The following is a 12,400-nucleotide window of genomic DNA, read 5'->3' as shown; positions in this document are numbered from 1 at the left end:
CATAATTAGAGCCCAGTACGAAAACTGCTCCCACAGTGACAAAGCTGCAACATGTTGTCCATTAAACCGCATAAATCTGATTTATGAATCTGTAAACCAAGACTATAAAACTATCCACTGGAACAAATGTGGCAGGCGTTTACGGGCAGTCAGCCACCAACAGTAGACATCCTGTTAGTGACACATGGCTTCTTAACTTTCTCTTTTCTTCCCATTTCAGTAGAGGAACATTAAACTTCAAGCAAGAAAGGAGTTTTTGTTCAGTGCTCAGAGGCCGTTATTCAACAAGTCTGTTTCCTTCTATTCACTTATTAACTGACAGGAAATAAAACCTGAATGCCATAGCTGGGGAGTTTTTAGTGCATTTTTAAAGACAAAAAAAAAAAACATGGCAAACCGTCCAATACTTTTATTTGATCAACAGTCAGATGAAATATAGTGATACATGCCATACTTAGCAGAGTTCATAGAGCAGCTGTGGTTAGATGTGAACAGTCACACGGAGTCTGTTGTGTGACAAAAATCTTAACTCAAGGTCTCCCTACTTGCTTTATCGTTTGCTCAGTGTGCCTCTGTAACGCTGTTAAAAGCTCTGCAATAAGCTCGTAAGCAGACCTTGAGTTGTGATTGTTGTCAGTCCACCAGATGATTCCATAATGCTTTTTGTGTGTTTGCATTGTGCATTTGTTTTACAGCGCATCATAAAGGTACTATTGCTACAAACATCTGCTCTATGTACAGAAGCTGCTGCAGAGTGAAAACCTTGACTTAAAATTAAGATAAACAGTCTTCATTTGAGATCGACGGCCGTACATTCTGATGCCAATCCCAGCAGATTAAAGGGTTACAGTGTTTTCTCATCACATGACACAATCACATTATCCATCAACTGAAGCCCCTTAGATTTAAAGGTTTTCAGCTGACAACAGTTAAATTAAGATTTTCTGAATCCAAGTATCCACTTCAGTCCAATTTAACTGTTATAAATTAAGACATTAGAAATAAATTAAACAAGGCATTTCTCAAAGTCTCAGTGTTCTCTTATCAGAGCACAATATCTTTTCAGCACTGGCCATTTCTGGAAGTGAATGTCCAGCTCTATCGTCATGTGTGTTTCTCCAAGATTACAGCGCTTATTAAAAATGCAGGATCTCAATAAAGCTTTAGGGCTTGACAGAAAAGGGGAGGAAAGTGTCATCATCACCAGCAGCAGCAGCAGCAGCAGCAGCAGCTCTGCAGATCTGTCCTCTGCTTTGGTCCAGTGAAAGCTCGTTGGCTCTGTTCCCCGAAAAAAAAATTCTTTCCGCTGGATTATGCAACAAAAGCAGCAGGAAGGGGAGATAATGAAATAGTCTGATGAAAGGGGGCAATAGAGCAAAGCACCAGTGGCCACAGCCATGAGTCACTGAATAATGATTTTATTAATTTACAAAAATCCTACTGAGATTACTTTAATTAGATCTCCTTGGTGCAGTTTGGGAAACAGCAAGTCCATTAAAAGCCCTTAAATGTATAGACGGTAAAAGCAGTGCTGCAGTTGTTTCTGATTATGTGATGGAGGGCTGGTTTATGTGCCTAACAGTGGTTAAATCAGTGATCCGTCTCATATCGCACAGCTGTTACAGCGCAGACAAAAAGCAGCCGTTTAAAAAAAAAAAAAAAAAAAAAAAAGCGTCTCATTCATGCTCTCAATCTTGATTCTATGAGTGTTTTCTCGCCTTGGACACAGGGTCATTTATTTACACAGAGCAGCACCAGTGACCTTAGACTGGTACTTGTATAAACTGGTGTTCATTCACACCAGCAGCAACTCAATAAAACACTGTCTCCTGACAGTCCGTTAACTTCCTACTGAAATAAATAGTAGCCGGTGTTTTCCGCGGTTGCTTGGTGTCCTTGTTTCTTGGCAAAGAAAAGCTGCCTGCAGCTGAATTTTTGGATGAAACCACTAATTAGCATTAGCAATCAATTCCTGACCAATACTGAAAAGTGTCTCAAATATCTGCAATATCTGGCAGAGAAGACGAAGGGATCAGCTAACTGGCCTTTGGACAGCAGTCGTGATTAAGTTTTGATTTGTTTTAGACTTGATTTGACTTTGATACTTGTTTTTCTGTATGTTCTGTAAGTTTATTTATAAGGCAGAGTGAGACTGTGTTCCACATATTTATCCCTTATTTGTGTATGTATGTATTAAGTAATAAATTACTTTGATGTGTCTCTTAATAAACCTCGCCACTGGAGACTTCTCACAAGTCACACTGTAAATTTTCGTACCTTAATACAGACATTTTCCGGCACATCAACTTTGTTATGCTATGAGGCTTTCAGTCGAACAGGTCATAGTTCAGTCTTGATCCTGTGCATCAGATCTTTCTGGTCCACCATGTCCGTCTGTCTGTTCCAGCGGTGGTATGCCAGCAGGGCAATGTTCTTGGCCGCCACCGAGCTCATCTCCATGGCGCTGCCAGCCAACTCGATGCCATTGAGGTAGTAGAGATTGGGGTGGAGCTCTACAGGCGGCAGTGCCTGGCTGCTGCCATAACAAGGGTAGGCCTGCCATTCTGTCACCTGCACGGAGTAGTATGACCTAAAATTGAGAGGCACAGTAAAGAAGGAAAGTTCATCAGCCTCAACCATACTTTGTGTTTTGTGCTAATTTTGTGCTAGCATGCTAACACACTAAACCAAACTGGTGAACATGGTAAACATGACCATTGGTCACATACCATGAAAAATATCAATATTCTATACTATTTTCAATACCATGTGGAAAACTGACATTGAGGGCATAAAATTAATTTTTTTTAGATAAAGATAAATGTAACTAGGCTATAGCATGAACATTTCAATTCTTGGTTAGCAGCAGAGAACTGTAGAATGACTGTAGTAAACATTAACAATAAGAAAGAGCAAGAAAGTGCAGCTGGTACCAGTGTACCGATACTGAAGAAAAACTGGTTAAAATATTCACTATCAATATGCATCACACCAGTGACTTTAGACTGGTATTCCTATCAAGTGGTGTTCGTTCACACCACCAGCAACTCAATAAAACAGTGTCTCCTAACAGTCCCTTACTACTGAATTAAATACTAGTAGAGGTTTCCACAGTTGCTTGGTTTTCTGGTTTCCCTGCAAAGAAAAGCTCCCTGCAGCTTAATTTTTGGATGAAACCACCAATTAGCAAATATCAATAAGTAGATATTATGGAAAACACCATTACATCATTTTTTTCTAATCTTCAGCATGTAGCATGTTGACATTGACATTTAGCTCAAAGAACGTGACTGCAGCCACAGTAGGGTGTTCATATTGCTCACAACAGGGACACTGAAATAGATCATTTGTTTACATAGGCGAGGACACCCACTGTTATGACTGTACGATTATTTAAAGGCATCCGCTCACATGGACCCTCATGGTGACAGTTCAAGCACACATATTCCAAATTTTATGATGCATGACGGCTGGCCCTGCATTAAGAGAAAGCCAGGCTGAAAATTTCAACAAAAATATTGGTACTGTTCAAGCAGCATTACATTATCTACTGATGAAATGAATCACCCTCCTGGGGGATACAGCCTGCAAGTTAGCGAGCAAGGTGGCTCTAAACGTTTCAATACCAGCATTAAATTATTAGCATCAAAGGATGTTGAATTGCTTCCTAGAAGTTGGCTTTGTTAAGATTGAGTTGGTACAAATAACTTGTGTTGACATAATACAAAGGAAAAAATAAAAAAGTCAATTTAAGAATTTCACAAAAAGTGAGTTAACATGATAACCAAATGCAAACTACTGATTTCACAAACAGGACAAAACAGGAGTCAGGAAAGTTACTGGGAAAAAACAAGGAAGTCAGCAGGCACTGGGTGTTCCTGTCCTGTGCAAACCAATGATTTACTCGCCATGGCTGCTATCAGACTCTACTGCAGGGCACTGCTGTGCCAAGGAACAGCCTCACAGAGCTGCATGTGTGCATCATTTTACTGTCTTATCTCACAAAAATAGCAGAGTGTAGCTGAAACAGAATTTCTTTGGTTAACTGATTACACAACTGGCAGTAAATTAATCAGCATAATTTTGATAATTAATTAATTAATTAATTAGGTAGCTTGAGTCATTTTCTAAACAAAAACACCAAAAATTAACTTGCTGCAGCTTCTCGAATTGGAACATTTTCTGGGGTTTTTTGTCTGCTATAGTAGTGAATACGCTTTGGGGTTTGGACAGTTGGTTGGATAAAACCAAAAAAAAAAAAATTTAAACATGTCACTTTGTTCTTTAGGGAATTACGGAGGTCATTTTTCACTATTTTATGGATGAAATAAACAATTGAGAAGATAATCCTCTAATTTAGAGAAAGCCCTAGTAAATACCATGATTACTTAGAAAGTGGCTGACCTGAAAAGTGTCTTGAGCTGAGTCTTGTCCAGAGGTTGTGGCGAGAACACTTTATAGACTCCGGCCTCTTGCGGCTGCTTACGCCGGAAACCCGTTGAGATATTGACGGGACAAACACTTGCCACACTGTTGAAAAACAGATCAGGTGTCTCAGTTGTCAAGATGCTGGCGAAGGGGAACAGGCGAGGGTCCGGGAAACCAAAGAAAGTGGTGTTGAGGTAACCATGGACGATGGTTGCTACGGTGCTGTGATAGCTGCCGGGGAGCTCCTCGAAGGGAGGGGTGAAACCTTGGAAGTGGACTCCGGACCTGACACTGGCCTGGAGTGGCGTTGCCAACACAACAATGTCATACAGCTCTGATCCCTCCTCTGATGCTGTGGTAAAGCTGAGCTGGTACTGTGGCGCCTCTCCTGTCAGGAAAATACACAAAGTCACTGTCAACACTACATCAAGACTACATGATCCACATACTAATTAATTCACATCTGTCCACTGGTAACTACTGGCAGATATAATCCAGATACATCCAGCACATTCCTCATGTCTCGAGATGTCCGTGCCAACAGGGAAGTGTTGACACACTGCAATGATAAATATGCATTTCTATGACAGAACAAAAGGTTTTTGTCTTTGAAATTATCTCTGGAAATTTCAAAGAGGGGATGTAAGCCACATAAATTCAGATACTGCAGATGGTTTTCAAATAAACTAGAATTACCACCATGCGGTTTTATGCTTCTGCGATCCAGTTGCTGTTACCGTTCACATCCATGTCTGTCCAGACTCATATGTCGCCATGACAGCTGACAATGCTTCAAATGTTGCTGCACAGTTTCAAGGTGGACTCCCAAGATTAGTGTCAACAATTCAGTATCTGACCAAATGTCTTGCCTTCTGGGCCTAACCTATGACGCTGAGGAATGGCCAGAAAAGTGTTTTTGCAGAACATTATGATGTCACAGTGAAGGAGGCCTTTGACTTCATCGTGTCATCCTATTAGACATTTGTGTAAAATTTTCTTATAGTTAGCAAATGAATTCTTGAGTTGTGGACAAAGCACGTCTTTTTAGCCCACAGTGACCTTTGACCACCAAATTCTAATCAGTTTATTCTTGAGTCCAGTTTAAAGAAACTCTCACAAGGTGGTCTTGAGATATCTCGAGAATGGGAGGGACGGACAGACAGGCGGTGGATGGACGGTGAGACAACTGGAAAAATTAAAGCCTCCGGACACAGCTATCGGCAGCAGGGAGGCATAAAATTTTTTCAGTGCTATCATTTGTGTTTAATTTCTACAGTAAGTATATAGTGAGGTTAACTTTCACAATCAGGTATTCAGTTGCTATAAAAGTCAGATTATTACAGTCTTTCTTTCCTTCCATTCCTGTGTCGGGCCCCAGTAGTGCCTCTTTCTAATGATGTATGTATAAACTGCTGTCAAATGAAAAATAGAGTGGAAAGTTAACAAATGATTTCATTAACTTAAAGCCGATTTTATTAAAACAGTTGTGGTATGAGGAAAACAGAGTCATGTTTCATAATTTCCCCTGTTTTACTTTCATCATTCATCATTCACAATTGTTCCATTTAAGGAAAGTGATGAATTGTATGAGTTGAAAAACAGAGGGGTAAAAATGGATGTGTAATGACAGATAAAATGACAAATCATCAACTCATTTGATTATTTTTTCTATCATTCATCATTCACAAAACCCAGCTGTCATTTACCATTCACAACAATAATTTAGTTACCTCCCTCCCAAATGTCAACAAAGAAAAAAAACAAACAAGTCCACTGACTAACTGATCTAGCTGGCGGACGTCCAGGGCCCCGGTCGGAGCCCACCGGAGGCCCTGCTCATCAACGGACCAACGTCGGCACATATGAGGGGAACACTGGGTGTTGGCAACAAGGAGGGAAGCCAAACACTGTTTATCTGCACACACTGCAGTGACACAGAGCTGGTTGAAAATCGGAAAAGTTTCCCTTTGAGAGCCAAAAAACCTGATCAGTTAGTCAGTGGGCATGTTTTAGGGAGGGAGAGTCGGAGGGAGGGAGGGAGGGAGGGAAGCGATAAAACTTATTGCTGTAAACGTTGGGCGCTGTGAATGATGAATGGTAGACAAATTAATCAAATCACTTGATAATTCATCACTCTATATTGCATTTCACACCCATTTTACCGCTCTATTTTTCATTTCACTCGCATTTTCCTCAATTAATTTTTGTTACTTCCACCCCCCATAGACTGCTGTATAATCATTGTCTCTTAATGAAACATCCTTGTAAAATGAATTAGAATGAATTAGTCACTCGACATGATCCCATTCAGCCAACATCGGGGTTAAAGTACCTGAGTAGACGGGTGAGATGGAGTTGACTTTTGCTTGCAGTAGGTTAGCGTTGGCCATCTTCAGCAGGCCAGAACACACCAGCTTGTTGCCTCCTTCCACCGCCCACAGGTTGTTCTGGGCCCCAGCTAAAGACACAGCGCCTGTAACACACACACAGACACACACGTTCATTCGCAACAGACAGTGCCAAGTGCTATAAACCAATTATCAGCTGCCCACACATTTCCCTGTTCTCTCGCTCCCACAGGCCACCCCCTCCTCTCACCTTGCTTCCCTCTCTTCTATTCTCGACTACCTGCTCCTTCCTTCCTAATCTCCTCTGTTTCTTTTCTTTTCCTTCCCTTCCTCTCTCCTGACCTACATCAGTTGGGATGTAGATGTTCAGCTCATAACTGGCCCTAATTTCAGCACCGCAGCCTTCCTCCTCCCACTCTCCTCCCTGTCTCTTCCCTGCTCATAACCCCCTCCCCTCACCCCTCCTCTTCTTCCACTCCCCATGTCTTCACACTCATCTGACCTACAAAGGCGGGGATGCTGACGTTCTGTCCATAGTTGACCCTCATGACGGGCTCGATGACCTCGTCGATGAAACGCTGCGACACACCCAGCTCCAGCAGCGAATCAGAGAGAGGTCTGCGGGTCATGTTGATGAAGCCACTCCCTCCAAGAGAGTCCAGCAATTCCTCCACTGAGCTAAAGGCGTAGCCGTGGGCCTGGTACTTGTAGATCCTGTATTACACATGCAAACACACACAACAAATGGCTACTTATCAATAACAGTAGTTACCAAATTAGTAGACAGATTTCCTAATTCCAATCTGACAGTTGAGATTATCACACATTTCTCAGCAATGGGTGCAGAACAAAAACAACAGAGACAAATGGAGGGATATACAAGCTCACAGTTGTTGCTTTAGAGAGAAGAGCAAGAAAGACAAAGTGATTCAGGAGATAAATCATTTCCTGAGGGAGGAAATAAAGGTCAGTGAACAGTGATGGTGGAGGGATCAAATGCAAATCTAAGCCTGGCTCACGTTTCAAGCAGAAACTGAGTCAAAATAAGATGATTTCCAGCAAAAGGTTTGATGTCTTGACCATATTTGACAGTCACATGTGTACAAACTGAGATCTGAAACATGACCGACTGTGATGGAAGAAATCAATTCTGCTGTTTTATACTGTATTATTTGAATGATAGGCGGATTATTGTAAGTATTCATACAGACGTCAAGCTCAGAAAGTCACACTAAGTCGAGGTTTTGAGCGAGTGATTATGACTGCAGGCCAAATAATAAATAGCTCATAAGCTTTACGCAGTGCCACACTGTGAGGCAGTGTCTTGCTTTCATTCTATAACTGCAGTAATTGTTTCTATCATTCACTCTGTGAGTGAAAACAATGGTGGCAAGAGGAGGATTTAAACTGTAAATGACTTTGCAGGATCATTAATGCAAATTTTGTTTGGCATCGTTAAAAGGTAAAGAATACTTAGATACTCTCAGACCAGATCCATGTTATCTTGGATCCAAGAAAAGGTGGGAGAAATTATGCATAATTTTTAAGAGGTGAAGGCACATGCAAACTAAAGTGGGACTCCTCCACACACCTACAGGAGTATAATAACTCAGGAATCAGCTGCACCACAGCGACATCCTGTCAAGCAAACAGGTCATTAATATTTCTATCTCACCTCATGAATTTCTCCATAATTTCCTCCACCCACATCTGCAGGCGTATGAAGCTGATGCCATAGCGCCACCACAGCCGAAACAGGTCCAGCAGGTACCAGTCTGTCTCCTCAAGAATCACCTCTTCACCATTAAACACTGCCGTCTTCCCTGCCACGCTGCGGCGATACTTTAAACCTTGAGGGGCGGACACAGGACGACACAAGTATAATAAAATGAAATAATAGACAGAAACTTTTATCAATAAAAATGTAAATATTTCTCATTTTGATTTGACATTGATATACTTATTTTTCTCTGAAGCTTTCTCAACTTTAATATCTACCTAAAATGCAGCATAACAAGATGTAACTAGTCACATTATTTGATTACTTTGCTAGGGCACTAAATACTGAGTGCAGAGCAACAATGATTTGTCCTTCAGTTACAGACCCACACATGTGGCACTGCTTATTAAACTCAAACCATCGACCCTCCTTAACTGATGATCACTCTTCCTGCTCAGCTTACATCTACTGGAGGCACAACATGAATCTGATCAAGCTACATACTGTACTTATATTCATCACTGTTACACATAATCTCCATATTATACCTCATTACCACCCGGAAACCATTTTCTTATCTTGTAACCCTGAACAGATGTTTGCTGGTTTTCACTGGGAGTCATCTCTGTTGCTGTTTTTGAAGCCAAGCTCTTGTTTTAACTCACTTTTGACAATTTAATGTGCAACAATGCATCTTTTTTATTAAAAATAACAGTGACCTAATTAATGCCACACAATCACAAACACTTTTTGTCCTGTCAGCCTTTTAAGGCCTCATGTGTCATGTGTTTTTGTGTGTAAACTAACCGAGCTGCTTGACAAACTCCTGCATGTGGAGGTTGAGGGAGTGAATGATGGAACCTCCAGACTCATAGTTGTTGTGATTGACGGTTACAGTGGCGAGACGGCCTCCAACCTCCCCCTTCTCAAACACGTCCACCTGGACCTCAGGGCCAAAGTGCTGCCGCAGGAAATGGGCCGTGGCGCTGCCTCCTATCCCCGCCCCTACCACCGCTGGAACACAAAGGATCAAAGCCGACAACAGAGAGGAATGTGAAAACAGAGCGTGACTTGGGATTAAAATGCGTTATAAAACTAAAGACCATTAATCATACTGCTTTTATATTATCATTGTGTGGCATCTGGGTGTTTAAAATTATGGCCTTAGTAGAAGAAATCAAAGAAATGAAAATAAAGTAATAAAGGCATCAGAATTGAGTGATTAAAAGGTAATAATTGTTTCCTGTTTTTGTAGCTTTTAGTTGTCAGTCATCATGTCTAGAGCTGGACAGAGGAGTGTACATGAGAAACAATGGTGTCTTTGATCATGGAGCTCTGGGATAAAGTTGCAATAGGAAGTAGGCAGAGCAGCTGGTTCTTGGGAGTATTTTTTTCCCTATGGAAATTTCCATCGCAGGAAACATTAGTTAACAGTACCCTTAATATGATCCAAAACAAAATTTTGGGAATCTCCTCATTAAGCTAACTTCATTGGTGCAGGCATTAGACTGTGATTGATCAACTCAATACTTTGCCCTTTGGAATTATTTCACTACTGGTCACATCCCAATTAATGCTGAATTAATTTGTCAATTAATAAATCAAAAGGAAATTCATAATCTATTGAAGGCCAATCTTGAATATTAGATTTATGCCTTTATGTGGTATATCATTGTACATGTAATATCTTATAATATCTAGAATCCTGACAAAAACTAGGAAATATAACCACATTACTCCAGTCCTAATATCCCTACACTGGTCACCTGTCACTCAGAGAACTGATTTCAAAATATTGCTGCTTGTGTATAAATCACTCTGTGGATCAGCACCCTAATATATCTCTGACATGCTTGTGACATATGAACCTTCTACAACCCTGAGGACATTTGGGACCGGCCACTGACCGTCCCGAGAGTCAGAACAAAACAGAGTGAAGGAGCGTTTGGCTATCACGCAGCACAAACCTGGAAGATGTTGGACAAGCCCCCGACTCTGACCACTTATAAGTCAAAGCTATAAACAGTATTTTTTTACTCTGCCTACTCCACCCTGTTATAACTGCAAAATTATTTTCAACTGAATTTTAAATCTTTTTAAAATAATCTTTTTATATTTGTACCTCTTGTCTGCACTTTTGCTGTTTTTAATGGTGATTTTTTTTAAACTGTAATTCATTTAATGATTAATTTGACCTTTTCTATCTTTTTTCTATTCACTCTTTTATTGTAAATCTTTAGCCTTAATAATTTATTGTTCTGCAAAGCACTTTGAATTGCTCCGGTGTATGAAATGTGCTGTATAAAACAAAGTTGCCTTGCCTATTAGATATGCAGACAGTTGGCTGGACAGGATAATAACATGTTCTAACACATTTTATTTTTAACCTTACCTTTAAAGTTGATGCCAATTGGTTACTATAACACTTGACCTGACTTTAAGATGCGAAACAAACAATCTTGTGCCTTTGTCAAAATTATGGTTCAGCAAAAAAAAAACTAAAAGTACTTGCAATATGTGCATGTAGTGACCATGCAAACCAAGAGGTGAGCTGGGCACAGGTGGACACAGGTGTGACAGGTGAAAACAGGCTTGTGTGAAGATGAAAGAAAACAGGAGGGGGCATTGGACTGACAGGGCCTATTTTTTTCCTATAATGGATGCTATCTGTAAATAATTGTGACATCATTGGATCCCTTGTAAAGTGTAATCAATGGGAATAATACATATTACATACAACTTATCTTACAAGTGTCAGCTACCTGCAGATACAACATGCATGTATATTCAATAACCTCTGCTCATTCAAACACAACACAGGAGCTAGCTTGACCACTATATGTTACTGTCGCTCAGTGATGCTAGCTTGAATGCGGGCTAGCATTAGCTTAAATTAACGGCTAGCTATGATGCTAACTCATTTTCTTGCCTATTTTAGAAGGCGGAGCTCCGTCGACATGAGCGGACCCCGCCGGCTCTCCGACAGCCGACCAGGCTGACAGCAGGACGACGAGCAGCGGGCGAAGAGAGCCGACCATAGCGGCACCTGAGCTGAGACAACCGGGAGGAGAGGAGGAGGCGGATGCGGCGACGGTTAACACATCAGGTCAACGGCTGCTCCTCTCTGTCTCTATCCTTTACACGGACGGTGACGTAGTGTTTAAAATGAGGAAACGTACACGTCTATAGACTCTGTCGCTGTAAATGAACAAGGCTGCGTTTTAAATGTGTTGGTAATACTGCACAAAAGAGGGCTTCATTAATTTCATGACGATGCAGATGAATTCTCCAATCAACGGCCGCTCACATCCACGTCCGGAAACATCACGTGACCTGACGGACTGGCTTGTTTCGACCAATCACAGCCGCCTCAGCAGCACAGTCACAGTTACAAAGTGCTTTACAGTAACTCTAAACATTTAAAACACAAGCAGAATGAAACAAACTTAAATGTCACCAAAGTAAAAGATCAGATTAAATGCCCAAACTAAAATCAAGATAATAAATGAGAATTTAAATCAGTAAGATTGCAATAATTTCAGATAATTAGGAGACTTTAATAAAGATAGTAACTCAGACAGCCTTATATCCTCATGCAAGTTGCTCCACAGCCTCTGGGCCCTGATTGCAAAAGCTCTGTCCCCTTTAGTCGTATGTCTGGACTCTGGAACAACCAAAGAACCTCTGCCTGAGGATCTCCATCTATGCAAAGGTTCATAAGGGATTAAACGGTCTGAAACCTAATCTGGGGCCAGGCCATGAAGAGCATTCATTTTCACAATTCATAAATGTTATTCCTATGGTCTAAGATAGTTTAAAAATATAAGTAAACATGAACAACTCTCTCCCAAATCCAAAAACGAAGATACTAAAACTCAAGTCTGTGATGTCATAGGGTATAAAG

At 40.9% G+C, this 12,400-nt stretch overlaps 1 protein-coding gene across 1 annotated transcript; it reads right to left on the bottom strand.

The window, feature by feature from the left end:
• Nucleotides 1–394: 394 nt before the first annotated feature.
• pcyox1l (prenylcysteine oxidase 1 like) lies at nucleotides 395–11,797 on the bottom strand. The gene is made up of 7 exons (XM_033635895.2): nucleotides 11,426–11,797; nucleotides 9,304–9,510; nucleotides 8,452–8,626; nucleotides 7,279–7,490; nucleotides 6,761–6,901; nucleotides 4,405–4,816; nucleotides 395–2,590 (listed from the first exon to the last, which is right to left on the bottom strand). Exons 1-7 carry the CDS (start codon nucleotides 11,532–11,534, stop codon nucleotides 2,341–2,343), a joined length of 1,506 nt encoding a protein of 501 aa, XP_033491786.1. The 5' UTR covers nucleotides 11,535–11,797; the 3' UTR covers nucleotides 395–2,340.
• Between the last annotated feature and the right edge of the window lie 603 nt (nucleotides 11,798–12,400).

This window comes from Epinephelus lanceolatus, chromosome 11 (genome assembly GCF_041903045.1).
Source record: "Epinephelus lanceolatus isolate andai-2023 chromosome 11, ASM4190304v1, whole genome shotgun sequence".
Lineage (NCBI taxonomy): Eukaryota > Metazoa > Chordata > Actinopteri > Perciformes > Serranidae > Epinephelus > Epinephelus lanceolatus.
This window is presented reverse-complemented; position numbering and strand designations above follow the sequence as displayed.

Bases quoted from the DNA above. Each gene is read 5' to 3' on its own strand.
- pcyox1l (XM_033635895.2), bottom strand. From the start codon at position 11,534: ATGGTCGGCTCTCTTCGCCCGCTGCTCGTCGTCCTGCTGTCAGCCTGG. The intron at 6,902-7,278 runs GTCAGATGAGTG...TGTGTGTTACAG, and splicing joins CAGCATCCCCGCCTTTGTAG to GCGCTGTGTCTTTAGCTGGG. The intron at 2,591-4,404 runs GTCAGCCACTTT...TCTCAATTTTAG, and splicing joins CAGCTCAAGACACTTTTCAG to GTCATACTACTCCGTGCAGG.